General features: G+C 53.1%; 7 protein-coding genes across 7 annotated transcripts; 5 read left to right on the forward strand and 2 right to left on the reverse strand.

Moving 5' to 3' along the window:
• Positions 1-987: 987 nt before the first annotated feature.
• Positions 988-1,356, forward strand: TIM9 (protein transporter tim9; the record flags this gene model as incomplete). Its single annotated transcript, XM_049379236.1, has 3 exons — positions 988-995; positions 1,042-1,111; positions 1,162-1,356. 3 exons carry the CDS (start codon positions 988-990, stop codon positions 1,354-1,356), a joined length of 273 nt encoding a protein of 90 aa, XP_049231147.1.
• A 1,309-nt stretch (positions 1,357-2,665) lies between these two features.
• Positions 2,666-3,606, forward strand: J4E87_007643 (uncharacterized protein; the record flags this gene model as incomplete). Its single annotated transcript, XM_049379237.1, has 3 exons — positions 2,666-2,670; positions 2,696-2,912; positions 2,962-3,606. 3 exons carry the CDS (start codon positions 2,666-2,668, stop codon positions 3,604-3,606), a joined length of 867 nt encoding a protein of 288 aa, XP_049231148.1.
• A 458-nt stretch (positions 3,607-4,064) lies between these two features.
• Positions 4,065-5,597, forward strand: J4E87_007644 (uncharacterized protein; the record flags this gene model as incomplete). Its single annotated transcript, XM_049379238.1, has 2 exons — positions 4,065-4,069; positions 4,187-5,597. 2 exons carry the CDS (start codon positions 4,065-4,067, stop codon positions 5,595-5,597), a joined length of 1,416 nt encoding a protein of 471 aa, XP_049231149.1.
• A 4,584-nt stretch (positions 5,598-10,181) lies between these two features.
• Positions 10,182-12,050, reverse strand: J4E87_007645 (uncharacterized protein; the record flags this gene model as incomplete). Its single annotated transcript, XM_049379239.1, has 1 exon — positions 10,182-12,050. The coding sequence occupies one exon, from the start codon at positions 12,048-12,050 to the stop codon at positions 10,182-10,184; it is 1,869 nt and encodes a 622-aa protein (XP_049231150.1).
• Positions 12,051-12,620: 570 nt separating this feature from the next.
• On the forward strand, positions 12,621-13,498 carry J4E87_007646 (uncharacterized protein; the record flags this gene model as incomplete). Its single annotated transcript, XM_049379240.1, has 2 exons — positions 12,621-12,806; positions 12,983-13,498. The coding sequence occupies 2 exons, from the start codon at positions 12,621-12,623 to the stop codon at positions 13,496-13,498; spliced, it is 702 nt and encodes a 233-aa protein (XP_049231151.1).
• A 337-nt stretch (positions 13,499-13,835) lies between these two features.
• Positions 13,836-15,690, reverse strand: J4E87_007647 (uncharacterized protein; the record flags this gene model as incomplete). The annotated part of the gene is made up of 2 exons (XM_049379241.1): positions 13,836-15,318; positions 15,383-15,690. The coding sequence occupies 2 exons, from the start codon at positions 15,688-15,690 to the stop codon at positions 13,836-13,838; spliced, it is 1,791 nt and encodes a 596-aa protein (XP_049231152.1).
• A 1,174-nt stretch (positions 15,691-16,864) lies between these two features.
• J4E87_007648 (uncharacterized protein) lies at positions 16,865-17,814 on the forward strand (the record flags this gene model as incomplete). Its single annotated transcript, XM_049379242.1, has 4 exons — positions 16,865-16,902; positions 16,965-17,035; positions 17,124-17,514; positions 17,568-17,814. The coding sequence occupies 4 exons, from the start codon at positions 16,865-16,867 to the stop codon at positions 17,812-17,814; spliced, it is 747 nt and encodes a 248-aa protein (XP_049231153.1).
• Between the last annotated feature and the right edge of the window lie 298 nt (positions 17,815-18,112).

Here is an 18,112-nt window from a genome sequence, read left to right on the forward strand (position 1 = left end):
CCCGAAGTGGGCAGGCGGCAGCTGTCTGGGGGCCGCTATGTGACGTCGGAGGGTAGCGAGTCGAGGAAGCGAGGTAGCGAGCGTGCGCGAGATGTCAGCGGGGTCGTGACGGCGTTCCTGTAGGCGGGTCCTGCAATATTGACGTCTTCCTTGGTGGAGAGCAGAGCGAGAGAGTGCTGGCGCGAGACTGGGTCTAGGACGCGACGGGCGGTTAGGGGTACAGGTACAGCTGCAGGATGTCGTCGGAGGGTTCAGCGGCCTGGTCGGGCGCAATATCGAGGCGCGCCTGAAACTGTGGCTCGAGGCGACTTGGGCCTGCAGGGTCGGCGTCTGGAGAGGGCAATGATCGCAGTCGGGGCGAGGCAGTCGAGTGGCAGCCCGCTGCTCGACTGACGAAGAGCAGCAGGTTAGCGGCCGTGATGTGTGGCTGCGGGCCAATTGTGAGCATCCAAGGAAGACGGCACGGCGTCGCCTGACTGACAGACACAAACGCGAGGCTTGAGGCCCCTCGACGGCAAAATACAGCGGCGATCAATACGGGTAGCGGATGCAGCTGGTATTAAGAGGCGATGTTATTGTGTTATTATTTTGCTATGCTGGAGTCGGTTCCAATAATAACGACCGTCTTGGCGGGAAAGGTACAGGTCAGGTACTGGTACGGCCATGCAGCGGGAGCCACACAATATTGGTGCGACGGGACATGAGAGACGACGCATCCATTGCCACATTCTGTCCCAAGTGCCTTCCCAGATCTGTCCCAGAATTGACCCGCTGAATGCGGCTGCCATGAAGTCTCCACGCCTGCTTCCCGTGGTTCGGTGACTGGAGAGCGTGGACGGGCCGCCCGGTGGCCTAGCTCGCGTCTACACTTCTGGGTGCAGGCTCGTCAGCACAGCATCCAGACAACCACCCGACGTCATACCAAATTTCCGCGTCGAGCCACCCTTCCGTAAACAATAATCCTGCCACCACACACGACCAGGCATCATGGAGTCGTATGTGCTTGTCCCAATTGGCATCACAATAACTAATCGCATGTAGACTCACAGCATCTGAGCAGCGCGAGCTGCAGTCGCGCATGGAGAAGAAGCAGATGAAGGAATTCATGAACGTACGACATCCGCATTCTGTCCTGCACGACCATAATACTGACCATCCCAGATGTACTCCAACCTCGTCCAGCAATGCTTCGACCACTGCGTCAACGGCTTCGAGAGCAAGTCCCTCACCTCGCGCGAAGAGAGCTGCGTCATGCGATGCGTCGACAAGCACATGAAGGGCTCCCAGCGATTAGGCGACCGCTTCCAGGAACAAAACGCCGCCATGGCACAACAAGGCGGCATGGGCGGAAGATAAAATTCTGCGAGATGGGCGTACGTCGTCAGCTATGAGCCGGTAGCAGGCTCAGCGGCGGCGGTGGCTATTTCATGTTATTTGGATCACGACATCTGTACAATAGAAATCATTTCTGGAATCTGGCTGGGAGCGGGCTATGATCTATGGCCTTGGTCAAGCAAGCTACAACCTTGCACGCAAAATCAATAAGCGCTCAGTTGCCGCTGTCACATGTCTCCGCTTAATGCCTATCTGGGACGAAATGTGCGGTGAATGTGTTTGCAGATGGCTAGCCGGTTTGTACGCGTGCAAATCGAGTCGCAGCTGACAAGCTAAAGACGCCCAAATCCCAATGCTAGCTGTTCACAGCCGCGAACGTCGTCATGAGAGTGCCACGAAACACCAGTTCGGCCCTTCTAAGATACGGTGTTGTGGCGCACCACTCTGCGTGCACTATGGGCAATCTTGAAGAAATCCAGACGCGGCCAATCACGCGCGCACAGGTCTACGAAGACATCGAGGCTGTACTGTGTGCGCTCGCTGCAATCTCCACGATGATCGCCTTTAGCGGTGGCTGTGCTGCATCTTCCAAGCCCTTGGCTGCCAGCCTATGACGCAGCAGCTACCGCTTCACCGACCCTGTTCTTGCCCTGAATCTGCCTCCAGCCTCCCACACACCTCCTATATAACACACGCGCTGCGATCACCTTCCAGCTACACCACAACAAGAACTCTGCACAAACAAAGCGATTCGTCAACTCCCAAACCTAAACTACTACCTCTACCAACCAACAAACACAAGCAACCATGGGTCTCATGTGGCATAAGGGCTTTGGCGGCAAGCACGCCGGTAAGTGGCCCGCTTTGGAGCCGTCTGTTCCGGACACAAGCACCAGTTGCTGACAAGATACTAGGTGGTGGTGTTGTCGCTGACCGTCACGGCGTCCGCCGCGCTCCCTTCCGCTTCTCTTGCGGACGCTTCAGCTGCTTCCGCTAAGCTAGTCGCCGACCCTTGACGACGATTCACGACCTGTAAGCCTTAGGCACGACATTCTACGATGACTAGTCCTGACTTTTCTAGCTTTCATATCCCACATTTCGATGATTTCCTCTTGCGACGGCGTTGGTGCGATTGAATACGCATGGCGGCGCGTAATTCAAGGAGAAGTTAGGCGATACCACGGGCATACATCTGCGACGCAGTTTCATGCTTCACAATACCCTCAGTAGCCTAATACAACATGTCTGTTCTTCACTGCACTTTCACACTCGTCGCGCGCAATCACCTGTCCCTGTGCACACAACAAACAAGCTGGAGACAATCTGGAACATGACGTCAGAGTCCACATCCTTGTCACAGCTCCACATCCCAAATCCATCACGCGCCACAATGTCAAACCTCATGGCGGGGCAACCGCGCAGGCACACAGCTCCAAGCAAAGCCAATGGGTGAATATCGCAACGGTACCAACCCACGATATAGCAAGATGCGGTCCATCCTCATCATCAACCCAAACTCGACGGAGCAAATGACCAACGGCCTGAAGCCGCTCGTCGACGCCCTGCAGTTCAAAGACGTTACTCAGCACCACTCACCACACCCACCCAGCAACTAACCACAGCTAGCAGACCGCTCACGAGTACTTCACCGCCCCCTCTGGCCCCAAGAGCATCAACAACGAAGACGACGCCGCAGAGTCGGTGAAACACTGCCTCCCCGCTCTCCGCGAACAACTCGCCCGCCACGATGCCTTCCTCGTCGCTTGCTACAGCCAACACCCGCTCGTCCCTCTCCTCAAAGAAGAGCCCGCCATAAGAGATACGAGAAAACCTGTTACGGGTATCTTCGAAGCTAGTGTTGGTGCTTCCCTGCAAGCTATCCACCCCGACGAGAAGTTCGGCATAGTAAGCACAGGCAAAGTCTGGGAGACTATCCTCACGGATGCCACAATCGCCTTTTTGGGCACGGGCTCAGACGCGGGTAAACGGTTTGCAGGCGTTGAAACAACGGGGCTCAATGCGACGGATTTGCATGATGCGCCGGCGGAGGAGGTGAGGAAGAGGATGAAGGATGCGGTTAAGAGGCTGTTGGGTAAGGGGAAAGTGGGTGCGATTTGTCTGGGTTGCGCGGGTATGGCGGGGATGGATGAGATGGTTCGCGAGGCTTGTGTGGAGGAGTTGGGGGAGAAGGAGGGGGGGAGGGTGAGGGTTGTGGATGGGGTTATGGCGGGGGTTGCGTGGTTGGATGGGGCTGTTAGGGCGGGATTCTAGTCTAGCAGTGTATCTGTATAGCAAAAGCCTATTCGTGAAGACTTTGAATATACGCAATACATTTGCAGAACTCTTATTAAGCCGGGGTGGGGGAGGTGCAAGGGAGGCGGTGGAGGTCTCTTCCCTCTACTTACGTGTGATGCCATCATTAGGACTAGAGGCCCGAAAGATAGATGAGTACCACGAAGCGCAAGTCATATTCAGATAGCATTCATCTAACCGTGAAGACGCTGAATGTTCGATCTCAAGCTGTGCTGCTGTAGACTCCGTTCGAGTACGGTGTTCGACCTTGTTTACGCTTTTCTTTGTACACCGGGCAAATGGACATTAGCCTTATGAGGCTTGATCTTTTCGGACTTGAGATGCCTATATGAATCTGGTAGTATAGAATTGTAGTAGGATGTGAAGCGACCGCGGGTAGTTGCGATGGCCGTTGCTGGGTGCTAATCAAAGACGGGATGACGTACCCGGAGGCCCACAAGTTCGGACCCTCGATTATGCCACCGATACTACCTCAACTGTATGCTTCACGCTTCACTCAAGCCTCGCAAACCACAAATCTCGCAGTCGCCATTTATAGTGTTAATTTTCTATACACCATGATGCAGTCGCTGCCAAACGAGCTGCTGGCTCAGATCGCCTCGCATCTCGCAGACCAAGCCCCATCAATCACCAAATTCCACCACGAGCCGTCTTCGCAATTAACGAACTCTGATTCTATACCCCTAAAGACCCTCTCCCTAGTGTCATGGAGGTGGAGAAAGGTTGTGCTTCCGATTCTTTTCCAATACGCCCGTATAGCACTGGACAAGGAAGCACTATGGGTACCAATGGATGCGCGCCTCGTCGATAGCATGCAGGGAGAGCTATCCAAGTTGAGTAACCACGAGTTCATGATCTACACAAAACTTCGCAGCAAATTCAAGAGTACCTCTGGATCTGCTTTCGAGCCGGCTATGGACGACGTGCTTATCCAACTGTGTCGCATTCAGGACGGAGACGAATTTCTCAAGGCGACACTGCGAGCTGCGTGGATCCCGCATCTTTCAACGGATTTCGACAAATTCACGCAATTTGTCAGGCAGAATGATTTGAAACGCCACATCAAGAGCTTGGTGGTGCATACAGATCAAGAATACAACCTGTGGCATGTATCCACCGCTCACGACCACATGCTGAGCTCAGTCACCGATATTTGGACAAAGACGTTTTCGTGTCTAAACCCTACACGTATCGTTGTCGCTGCACCACCAAAAACCATGGCCGCGCTGGTGGATTCAGCCATGGGCACCAACGACAACTGGGCTTTCGAGATGAAGATTCACTACATCGAGCTTCTCCAGAAAGAGCCTCCACTTGACAAGACTCCGGATAGCGAACCCCGGTATTCTAGCTGCCAACTCCTACGACAAAGACCCTGGCACCACCTCGGCTACAACGAAGGCTCTTCCATAACCGTATACAGCACCTACGAATTCCATCTCATGGTGCCGCCCCGCATCCTCGAACTCCTCCTCTACCGTATTGCCAGCTTTGCCAAGAAAACGGAATTCTGCCGCCACTTTACATCGTTTAGCTTCACTGCTGTCTTCCCCCTGCTATCAGGCCTCACACCCATACTGTGCGGCATGCACATGATCCCGTCCATCACCAAAGCCGCCTTCCAGCTCGCCCCCGGCCCCGAAAACGACCTCCTCAGCGACGCGAGTAAGCGGCGTAAAGCCCAGTCTTCGGACTTCTGGTCCGAGTGGCGCATGGGATATAAACAGATTGGTGATTTTGAGTTCTTTAGGCAGGGGAAGATGGGGGGCGCGAAGAGTGCGTGTAAGACGTTGATGGAGATTGTGAGTAGGGACTGTTATACGGGACAGTTGAATGATGAGGTTACGGAGGCTGTGGAGGGGGGTTTGGAGAAGGATGTGTTTGGGTGGAAGGGGGATGGGGTGGGGAGATGGGTTAGGGATATGGAGGAGGGGGAGCACCGAATATAGGAAGAAAGCTGAATAGGCATGGGGCCTACGTCAACGTTGAGTTACTTACTTTGTGTGTTTTTATGTTGATGTAGGCTGCAGACCTATCCAGTCTTCTTCCGAGGTTGACGTGGCAAGCATGAGTTAATGCCGGGTTGAAGGATTTCTATACATGGTAGAGGTATGCAAATCATCTGCCATGTAAGAGCTGCAGTATGGAATACCGCATATACCTTCACGATACAGCTTAAGTCGTGAGCATCTCTCGAATCAGAAATACCCTCCTTCGTAACCCCTTTACGTTCACGTGTTCAATCACCGAACACCCCCTCAGAATATTGACACCGCAGTCACATCACCACACGAACGCTTCCATACCCATATCTTCCTTCCTCCCTTCCCCAACTCCACTACCCTACACTCTCCTCTACCTCCCCACCATCTTCCCCAACCCAACACCCCAACGTTCCAAAAGCAATGATCGAACCCGTCATAGCAACAGCCCTCATACTCTCCATCCTCGCCCTAATTGCCTACTATCTTCAACCGCAACAGCCACATCACCAACGCCACTACTACCACCAAATTAGACGAGCGCGCGTTATGGCTGAGCCCCAGCGTCGTGGACGTGGTGGTGGTAGGGAGCGAGGTGAGGAGATAGGGGGAGGAGGAGAGGGGGAGGTGTATGAGCGAGGAAATGAAGAGGGGGAAGGTGAAGGCGAAGGTAGAGGGGCGGTGGAGATGGGAGTACGGGAGTTGGGGATGATTGGGAGTAGGCTTGTGAGGGATGAGCTGGGTTTGGAGGACGGTGTAGATGTTGGGGATGAGAAGAGGCTGAGGGCGAAGGAGACTGGGGAGTGTTATAGAAGGGATACAGACGGTGCGAACGCCGTATTAGATCTCATCTCTGAAGGTATCTCGGTGCAAGGCTCGGATACGCTTGCGAACACTACTCCACAGGGTCCATCTCGGCCGATTATAAGCCTCACCATTCCTGATAGCGACATCACTTCTACTATCTTACCATCGCACGACACAGAGCATGGAGTTATCCCGGAGGTCTGCTATAGTAACACGCTTGATCAGCAGCGTAGACAACGTGTTCGATTTGACGAAGCGCTCAGGATGCACAGTTATGGTGGAAGTCAGTATGTGGGAAGGGTGGTGGACGAAGATGCTGAGAGAAGGGCAGTGATGAAGATGGAAAGGGAAGATGATTAAGCGAAAGCGTAGGGAGGGAGTGGTTGAAGAACGGAAATGAGGTCGATTCTGTGTATTTTGTGTGGGTGTATCGGTGCTGTGAAGGATCGAGCCCCTCTTATGTATTGATCTCTCTCCCTGGATGTCTATCGGTCTGTACTTGGGAAACACTCTCGGTGATGCATGCGCGCATCTTTTCCAATGCCGTGAAGGTATATCTGCTCTTATCCTAGAGTGTCTGCACGTTAAATAATGCAGATGGTTTCTTCTTGGCTCTCCTCGAACCAGCCTCTCATCTCACTGTACCCTTCGTGTCCTTCGGACTCTACCACCCCCACTCGATAATAATTTTGCAATTCATCTGCAGGATAGAGCAACAAAGCCCGCAGATTTGGCGCTTTTGCTCCATCCTGGTTCTCGATGCGGTAGAGAAGCATGGCCATGAGATGCTCCAGCTCTGTTTCTCTATCCTTGTGAAGCCAGTCCGTCATAGCGAAAATACTATTGTTGGTGCCTATGAGGAGGTCATACCAACGATTTGACCATCGCCTTTCTTCGTTCTTCACTAACCAGTCCGGCAGTCGAGCCATTCTCCCGCGGATTCGAAGGAATCCTCCAGACACCTGTCCATACGGATCATCAGAACTAGTGATAGTGTTGGCATCCACTATAACTGACTCTTCAATCATTGCGCTTCCACGAATGATCGTCGACACACTTGGGCACGCTGCCCAGGACCAAGAAGGGGCAACGTAATTCCGTTCTCGAATATCCCGTATGTGAGTTTTAAGACCGCGCGAAAGCATAGAACCTGGACTGTACCAGCTCAATCCGTAGGGTAAATCACCCTCCCAAAGTCCGGCAAGGTATCGATCCTGCACCGCTTCGCCTATCATGCGGGCAAGTCCAGCAATAGCGGGAAGGCGGTCCTTGTCGAACGTCACCGATCGATGACCATATTGTCTAACTAACCGATCCCAATACTCGTAAAGTTCCCCAGGGGACCTGTGCTTGTCCCTGAACCTGGTGATCATGGCCGAGACTCCTACTGTTAATGGAGACCTGCCACGGGGAGCTTCATCTCCTTCAGACCATCTGCTTCTAGCACAAGTGAAATGCATTCTCTGGCTTCCAAAAAGTAAGACACGAGTAGACATCTCCTTTTCCTGGAAGGTCCAGCATCTCTTGTTCCACTTGGATAATGCCAAGTCCCAGTCGTAATGTCCGCGGTTCATATGCACACCCGTTCTTGATCGTAACCCGATCAGGTAAGAGCCCTTGGTGGCTTTTCGTATCGTTGATTGAAAGGTGACTCTCACCGCAGGGGCTCGGTTGAGGAAACTCTCGTGACATGAATCGGAGTTGAGGCTGCAGAAAGTGACAAATGCGTGGCGATATACTAGATCCATCTGGGAGGACTCGTGCAACCAGTCATTTTCATCGTCTTGCACGATGCAAAGAGCGTCTATCCAAAGATAGCGAAGGCCAATCGCCCTTGCAAGCAAGATAGCGTCTTTGGTAGTTGGCGTCATGAGTTCGCTAGGCAGACCCACAAACCTGTGCTCCAGAGACACCTTTTCGGTCTTGAATTGTGACTCGGCGTCTTTCTCACCACCCCAGCAGTAGCTCAAGGCAGCGTACTTTATTTGCTCGGAATTGCCGATGTTGGAGGACAAAACTAAGCGGGAGACATCGGATGTGTCATGGCCGACGTCTATGAGCCTGGTAGGCATGAAAGAGGTAGGAATCTCAGGGTGGCATGTTGACGTGCAATGATCGAGCAATTGACGACTCTTCCGAATGGTCATAGGGTCTAAGTACGAACCATCTCGCGAGGGTTCGACTTTAAGCCACTCGCAACAGTCTTGGGACACCCTTCAGTACACGCGGCCTAAGATCTGATTCAATGATGCGACTTACTAGAATCTGCCTCGATAGGGAACATAGTCTGAAAAACAATGTTAGACCTAGCCAGAGTAATAGTCCCTTCTATCACCAGCCCCTCTATATCTTCACCGATCAGCGAAAGATACGCAACCAAACTCAGTAGACCATAGTCTATTGGATAGGTTTTCGCCTTTTCCGCGAGTGTTTCTTTTAGGGACTTGCGCAAAGCTCGACAGAATGCACAACCGAGCTGAGAAGAACGCAACAAATGAGGCATGTCAGGCAGAGTCTCACCGAGCCTCCAATCAAGGCGGGCGAGTCGATAATCAGGTCGGTCAAAGGGGATTTCTCGCCCTGGCTGCCAATCTGTAGGACGCAATTCGATTTTGGACTCCGGGAAGGACAGGCGCGCAACACCATCTTCGCCCACAACTTCCTGGCCCCCGATGGCACCATCGTCGAAACTGAGAAGGCTGCAGCGCTCGCAGAGGGAGTTGCATTCCGGCGGACCGCTCATTGGTTCAGCCGCCCGTCCAGGACTCTACCAGAAGGCAGGCGTGTGATCAGAGGGTTGAGAGAAGAGGAATGCGCGATATGCGCTCTCATTTGAAGATGATCTTAAGTGAGAGAGAGCTCAGCCGTGTCGCGATGAGGCAGGTGAGCCCTGGAGCGTTGTTTCCAAGTGTAGCCTTACCAGGCGGGCAGTGCAGGTGAGATGATGTCATGATCAGGCTGTACTTCTTTCCCAGCTGGGACGTTTGGCAGGCACCGATCAGGAATACGAGCTAGAACAATTTGAGAACTCGAGGCGACCCCACCATCCTTCGTTATCTCTGGGAAGTATCGTCAGACTCCCCAGCTTCACAAGATATGTCTAGTGTGTTACAGACGAAAGATGTCCGGCAAGGTATCACTGACGGCGATTGCAACTGTACAGATTTAGCACAACAACTCCTATATCAGCAAACGAAGAGTACAAGCCGTTTGGCAGATACACCTACGTTGGAACCGTTATGTAGAGTTACCGCACCGCGTTTTGCTGCTCTGCTCTGCTCCGCTCTGCATCAGCACTTAACCATAAGGACATAATAACTTGCTGTTCTAAGCAAAGACCGCAGACCCTTTGAGAGTGAACAGGAAGTTTACAATGTCGTTGCAGCGATGCAAATGATCAGTGACGTACATCGAGCGCCCGATCCGACAAGGCGCTGAGGATGCATGCTCGCACTTATAGTGAACACTTGAGCAGTGTAGAGACGTAGCCAAGTAAACAAAGCATGAAAAGAGAAGGGAAAACAGTTAAGAAATCTGAGTAAAATTGATTCTATCTTGCATGGGTATATAAGTGTAAATGCCAAAAGCTCATCATCCTCCGTAGTCGTATCATGTATCGTATAACCAGTGAGATCCCCGTTTACCGTCTCATGACCCATCATATCATGACCATACTCCCCAAACAATCAAAACCATCAATGCAAAAAGATCCCGAAGATGCCTCACAACCGACTCACCATCTCATCACGTCACACACAGCATCTCCTCCCACCCCACCGTCCACCTCACACTCCCCATAACCACAACCAACAACCCCAATCCCGCACCCACACTCGCACCCGCATAAACATACGCACTCCTCCTCATCTTCGCCGTATCAATCTCCACAATCCACGTGCTAACCGTCGTCAAACAGCCACAGAACCCATCTTGTATTCCTTGCAGAACCGCACAGCCCACCACACTGCCTCCAACAAGCCCTGTGCTGCTGAGAGGCACGTGTTGGAGATCGTACGCCATACCCAGCACCGCAGTGCCGAAGATATTGACGGTGAAGGTGCCGAGCGGGAAGGACGGCGCGATGGAATTGAGAAAGAGGGAGATGTAGTAGCGCAGGAGACAGCCTGCGGGAGCGAAGACGCATGCGAAGAGGGCTTGACTGCGCCATGTTGAGTAAGGAGGCAGACACACCATTATGATTGCGCCGAACCATACGCCCCAGCCCAGGATGACGAAAATAGGGTCGCAGACGCGGCGTGTGAAGCGGAAGGGTAGGCTGGGTGTTATGCGGTCGAGCGCGAGAGCGAGATGCGCGCCAATGTGTAAGGCGCAGTAACATGTTGCTATGGTTATTATGATTGTGGCTAGGATGGCCATGACGGAGTATCCGCCGTTTCGCGGGACTGTGGTGGTCACAGGCGGTGTGGATGTACCTGCAGGATAGGGATGGTTGATAGGACTTTTCAAGTCATTCGACAGCGCAAGGAAGATGTCGCGCATGAGACTCGAGAAACTGGTGAAAGAGCCACAGAACCCTGTCGCAAGACCAATATACATCGGTATCGTCTTCTTGATCTTCCCATGCCGCGCCTTGTGTTGCGAGTGTTCAATGTCGTTGGCAGGATAATCGGTGGGTTCAGGGAGTTTCTCTTCACCATCATTACTATTACTGCGACTCCCCCATTCCGCGGCGAAGAGACGGCGGTCCTCTGATAGGAAGCCCATGATAAAGGTTCCTGCGACATTGGCCCAGAGTTCAGAGAAGATGACTGGCGCGCCGGGGTAAAATGTCAGGGCCTGTAGACCCAGACGAGCTAGGGTGCCCCATATGGAGAAGAAGATGAGGTAGGAGATGGTGTACAGCTCCGTGGCACACCTCGATACTTTTTGTTGCCCAGGTGTGCGCTTGGAGCTTAAGTAGTGCTCTGCGTCGGTGTGGTGATCGTCGTAGCGGTGGGAGTGATCATGCCCATCTTCTTGGACAGGCGACATGCTGGGCAGGGCCGTAATGTCCAGCTGAGACCCTGATGCAGCACCGGGCGCTACTCGTCCGAGTGGAAAAGAGGGTCTTCTCGATCGGTGTGGATGTGTTTGAGATGCCGGACTACCACCACCTGCATTCTCTCTCTGTGACGCCCTACTCTGCGCTCGCGTTCTAGGCGTGCGCAATGGTGTGGGAAGGTTGGGCGAATGCGCGTTGTCGTTGTAGAGATGGAGCCACGAGTCTGCTCCTAGGAGGTCGTCGTCGTGCTTGCTCTCGCCGGCTCGTGACGAAACTGTACTGAGTGAACGGTGCTTCCCGGCGTTTTTGTCCCACCGCTTCACGCTGCTGTACGAGTGATTCCGCTGTCGCGTGTACGGCACATTGGGTGCGGGCGAGGCGGTCGAGGTGGGCGAGGGCAATGCCTCGCTATCCGCGTGCTCCGAGTGGACTCTCTCGAGGTCGAGGTTGAAGTCGTGCAGGCGGCGCAGGTCGCTGCGGGTTCGAGATGGCGGTTCCGGGCGGTGCGCAGACTCTTCGGAGAGGGTGGAAGAACGCAGCGAAGAGCGCTGGTTGTTAAAATGCGACTCGCGCTTGGTGGGGATATCGTCGTCGAGTGCAGCGTTGGCCATAGCTGCCGTCCTGGTCCCGTTTGTGCATGCAGCTTCGATGTGCAATGACGTGCGGGTCCCAAGATGAGCAGTCACCCGTAACTTTGTAGTGTATAATTTCAGCTCAAGACGCCGTGTGCAACTTGGAGTAACGCGCCATGCTGCTTTCTATGATGCCGGGACAAAAGTGGCGATGCCCGAGAATAAGACAGCACACGTATATCAGCCCTCCTTCGCGTCTTCTCCTCCCTCCTGCGCCAAATAAGAAAAGGTCAAATCTCAGTAACCTTTGCTTATGCACATAATGGGACGAATGGCGCGCGCTTCCTTTGTCTCCGATTGGCAGGGGCTCCCCAGTCTAGCGGCACTGCACCTGCCGAGGCGTGACAAGGTTTCGTGTCACGGAGGCGCCCGACGCCATGGCATCTGTTATCGCCGGCATGTGGGGAGCTAGGCGTGACCACGCGCTTGTCTCATGCACCTTCTTGAATGGACAGTAGGTGTCAAGTTGAACGACCACTATATATTCCAGAATACCAAGACCTGCAATACTACTGTATCTTTTCTACGTAATTACACTGCGAATTCAACATGTCTGGCATCAACCTCCCCAAGAACGCCCACGTCTCAACACACCCATGTCTCCAGGCGAAGCTCTCACAGCTCCGATCCGTGAGCACAGGGTCCAAAGATGCGCAGACCCTGGTGCATGAACTCGCTCTCATGGTCGGCTATGAGGCTCTGGCCGCTGGCCTAAAGGCACAAGAGGCAGGCACCGTACGTTCACCCATTCCATCACATTTACATTCACCCGGTCACATCATGTCACATAGTGGGGTGTAGTCCACGACATATACTCATAGAAGGATTCCCATATCCCCAAATCACCCAGACAACAACCATAGCATTGCTGCTATACTATACCACACCACCTACTAACATGCCGTCTATAGGACAAATCCCCCCTCGGCTACGAATACACCACAACCACCACCTCCCCCTCACCGACCTCCATATCGCTCGTCCCCATCCTCCGCTCCGGCCTCTCCATGGTCCCCGCGCTCTCCTCCCTCCTCCCCATGCCCGTGCCCGTCCACCACCTCGGTCTCTACCGCGAGAAGTCCACTTTACAACCCGTAGAATACTACAACAACCTGCCCTACCACACCCCGCACGCAGCTGGCTCAACTAAGCCCCAACCAGAGCTTGCCATCATCGTAGATCCTATCATCGCGACGGGTGCGACGGCGCAGGCGGCTATTGACACCCTGAAAGATTGGGGTGTGAAGCGGATCATCGTGGTTGCTATTCTGGCAACCGAAGAGGGGCTGCAGAAGGCGTGTGGGGAGTGGGAGGAGGGCGTTGAGGTGTGGGTTGGTGGGTGCGATAAGGGGGTTGATGAGAAGGGCATGATTAAGCCTGGGCTGGGCGATATTGGCGATAGGCTGTTTTTGACGTTGGGGAAATAAGTAAATAAGGGGATACTAATCATGATTGAATGTGAAAAAAAGACAGTATGTATGTGATGATTTCTATAAAGGTCTGAATAACGTCGTGATCGAGTCAGGATCAAGTGATTTACTCTTAAGGTCAGGCAGGTAGTCATCAGCCCCGTCCCATCTTCTATGTCTTTGGAAGGACGACCAAAGACATGTTCGTGCTTCCAAAGACATGGAGGTTGGGACGGGGCTGATGACTACCTGACTGTCGATGATTCTGTTGCTCATACCACCGCTCCGTCCAGCCATTCGTTCCCGTGTACTGATGTATATCATGAATTCGACGAACATCTAAACAACGGTATGATCATGTCGGGATCAAGTGTTTTCCTCTCAGGGCGCGCCAGTCGGGTAGAGGCTGAAAAGGTTGCAGATCGGCATTATCCCAAGAAATCTGGTGTTCATGCCACCTCTTCTCCCAGCCCCCAATACCCGAATACTGAAGTTCCGCTGCGATTTTCTCAGCACTATGTTCGTGCCCAATGTCGAAATTGCAGCGTATGAGCGCACCTCCAACATTCATATCGCGTACCAGTCGGGGGCTGTCTTCGTACATGTAGCCAAGACGACGTCGCCGTTCGAACCACGAAGGTTGCGATAACCCGCCCCAAGCTTCGTATCCGTAGCTCATGTATCCGTAGCTCATGTATCCGTAGCTCATGTCTAAGGCGGTTTGCCAAGCGGCGTCGCGTTGGAAGACGGTGCGGAAGATATGGTGGGCCAGCTCGGGGCAAGGGTTGCCATCGAAAAGTAACGTGAAGGCGCCAGGTGGCATCCCCAGGGACTGCAACGCGCTTGCTTCGGTCATCCATCGCGCGATCGCTCTGCTCACACATTTGACGTCCCCGAACTTGGTTGCAATACGAGGCGGCATCGACCAATTCACTCGTGCGCGTGCAAAAGTGTCGTTGTCCCATCTTACAGTTTGCCACGGGTGCGGCTCATGGAAGGGATACGCCGTCGTCCAAAGATTAATACTTCGCTCGATACGGAGCCCTGGTAACTCGCGGCAGAAGGGGATGAGGCCTCTCATATGGCACTCTGGGTGCGCAATCGACTCTCGATCTTCCATCAGTTTGATGTTTCGAATGTTTCGAATGTGCTTGCGCACCATCATTGGAGGGTTCTCCAGAAATCTGATCGCAGTGGAGGCGGCGGAGAGTCTGTACTTCACCGTGTCGTTATAGAACCTTGGAGATCTTGTGGTCACGCCGGACACGTACTGAAGATGTCGAAGATCCTCGGCGTTAGGTATGGTCCATGGGTCAGGATGAAAGTTGATAAGCTCAAGGACGTTGCAGTATGTATCTCGTCTATCCTGAGGCATCCCTAAGTTACGCGTCCAGTCCGTATTCTTCCTAGGGAACTTGGGGTGCTTCGCCAAGACCTTCAGGACATGACTGATGAAGTCGCGGTAGATTGACGGCGTCTCACCCCAATCATGGCCGTTGGAGAACCAAGTCACTTCGCCTCCTGCTCGCCATTTTGATAGTATCGGCTTGAATTGGGGATACGAAGTGGCGATCTCATCTTCGATCGCTGTTGTCATGTATCGACGGGCCATCAGGTCGACTAGATTCTCTTTGTACAGGTCTAGCTTGCTGATGCCACCATGCCATAGACCAGCATCTTGGCGGTTCGTCTCGCAGAAGGCGGTGTGGAAGATGATGCTGTTGAGCTTAAAGGCGCGTTCCCATAACTCATCGTAGATAGCGCGGCATGTATACGCAAATGACAAGTTGATAGATTCGCCGCTCGTGGTCATGAAGTTGCGCGTTTCAGGGTCATATCTAGAAATGGGTGCATGAAGTCAGTACATATCTCACATTCAGTTCGCACAAGAATCTTGCGTACACTAGTCCATCCGTCTCTGGTATGTAAAACTTGTAGACCATATCGCGAAGCTCACGCGGGAGGCGGCAAAATGCTGGCAGGGGATGTCTTCTTGGTCCTAGTCCTTTGCTGCTTGCAGATGTTTCGGGACTGTGATCGGGGTTGCTCAAATCCTGGTGCTGAATAGCGTCGTAGCCAGGCCGCGGGCTTTGCTTCGTGAATACTGGATGTTGCTGTAGACTTGCGGACTGATTCGATGAGATACCATCAGTATCCGTCACCTTGATGATAGGCACCTGTGTCCGGGAGGACAGATTGTAGTCGCTCATAGTGGCTCGAGATATAGCAGGCGGGATCCAATGCAGTTGGTAAGTGAGTTATCATGTAGAGAATGAGTGATACTGGGGTTTAAGTATCGTCTAGGCTGCCGAACACACATCGATGAAGAAACCGTGGCCGCCGCGTCTCTGGTGGTAGTGCACCACAGTCGGCCCATCGACTTCAGCTGCTGCCTGGAAGGCATCTGCTTCTGCGTGCATTCATTCGAGATACCATTACGGCTTCTCTTCGAGCTCAAAATACAGCTCCCAGTGGTTTTTGCACCCAGGGTTGAATGCGCTACCGCACTGCGTGCATTTGCTTCCGCTGTTCATGTATTCCGTAACGGTCAAGACGTGTTTGCATTGCCCACAAAGCACTGCGCTCATATCTCTTTGTTCGTAGGGCCAAACCCCGGAAGTGTGAGACTCGCATGCATCGTGACAGCTGATGCATGCGTAGAACTTCTGGCAACAGAAATGCTTGATGGCGATGATGTCAAGCGGGGAGTGCCAATGAGAGCATTGCGTTAGCGGTGTGACCGACGAGCCGTGAACAGTCGGAGAGTCTTGCGTTTCGGATGACATTAGGGTACCGGCAGTGGTCGTGAGCTGGAATGCGGTGCTAAGGCATGTGAAGGATTTCGGCCGGCTGTGAGGCTGAAAGCTAAGGAGCGCTGCGGGATGATCAAGTGGGTGACCCCACTCTTTCGTCATCGCTTCATCCAGTCGGAAACACCAAGCAGAGTGATGGATACTGCAACCCGTCTTTTTCTTCTCGACACATGTAGATTTGAAGCATACATCGTTAGATGTAAATGCCGCAATGCAACGGCATGGCTTCCGTAACTGCCTGGCATCGGGTCCCACAGGATGTATAATGAAACGTCGCGACACTTGCCAATTCGCTGAAGAGATTTCCTATTGGATCACCGTCCCCATTGTTTTTCAGCGATGCTTCGCTCAAGCCCGAGTTTTGCCGGATGCTGTTACTGTACAGCACAGCTCAGAGCCCTCAGACGTCACTAGCCCCGCGTCACCCCACTAAGCTGTAAGAAGTGCTGCTCCTGCTCAACAACAACAACATTCCGTACCTTCCTCATTCACAACACTCAATCACAATCCCACACACTTATACCCTAACGTAACATCTTTTCACGCAAACACAACCGATCCAACCGCAAACATGGCTCGTCAATTCTTCGTCGGCGGCAACTACAAGATGTGGGTACTTTCACAAGCTGTGAGTGCTTGGAGAAGATGAAGAGAAGCTGACAAGTCTAAAGGAATGGCGACATTCAGACCATCAAGTCGCTCGTCGAGAACCTTAACAAGGCCCAGCTCGACCAGAACACAGGTACGTCGAACCACATTTTCAGCGATCCGAGAAAAGCACAAAACTCCATCACACCATCGAGAGGACGAAAGACTGACACCAGAACCAGAGGTTGTCATCGCACCACCAGCCCTCTACCTCCTCCTCGCACGCGAGCACCTCCGCAAGGGCATCGAGGTCGCGGCGCAAAACGTCTTCGACAAGCCTAACGGTGCCTTCACCGGCGAGATCTCGGCTCAACAACTCAAGGACAGCGGCATCACCTGGGCTATCCTTGGTCACTCGGAGCGTCGCCAGATCCTACAAGAGACTGACGACTTCGTCGCCAGCAAGACAAAGACTGCCATCGACAACGGTCTCAGTGTAATCCTGTGCTGTGGTGAGAGCCTGGAGCAGCGCGAGGCGGGCGAGACCGTCAACGTTGTCACCAAGCAGCTGAAGGCTGTTGCGGACAAGGTCAAGGACTGGAGCAAGATTGTCGTTGCCTACGAGCCCATCTGGTGCGTCAAGCTTACAAAGATAATTTTCATGCGCAATCACTAACGTAGAACAGGGCCATCGGTACCGGCAAGGTCGCAACCACTGAGCAAGCACAAGAAGTCCACGCCGCTCTCCGTGAGTGGCTCAAGAAGGAGGTCTCTGCCGAGGCTGCCGAGAAGACCCGTATCCTGTACGGTGGCAGTGTCTCAGAGAAGAACTGCGCGGAGCTTGCCAAGCAGGCCGACATTGACGGTTTCCTTGTCGGCGGTGCTAGCTTGAAGCCTGCCTTCGTTGACATCATCAACGCCAACCAGGCATGAATGCCTCGAAGCGATGCTCGTCTATAGTTGATTGGAGCGTGCTTCGGCAGCTAATGGTTATGATCTTATGAAATAAAAGAAGACTTGGCTAGGACCTATGTAGATTCAGCAAAATGAACGTGCATGAAGATCATCGCTTTGGGCTCTGCAAGTTTCGTGATTCCTGTGTTTTTGATACATTGTTTGTACAGCGTTTATGAAGTCCCCAGCCAGTGTATGTCGTTCACATCCTCTTGGGCATGCCGAAAAAGGCGGGTCCTTTAACATTCATGTCATAGAGGCAGAGCTCTGGTTGATA

This window comes from Alternaria ethzedia (assembly GCF_023757985.1).
Source record: "Alternaria ethzedia strain BMP 0044 chromosome Unknown scaffold_21, whole genome shotgun sequence".
Taxonomy (NCBI): Eukaryota; Fungi; Ascomycota; class Dothideomycetes; order Pleosporales; family Pleosporaceae; genus Alternaria; species Alternaria ethzedia.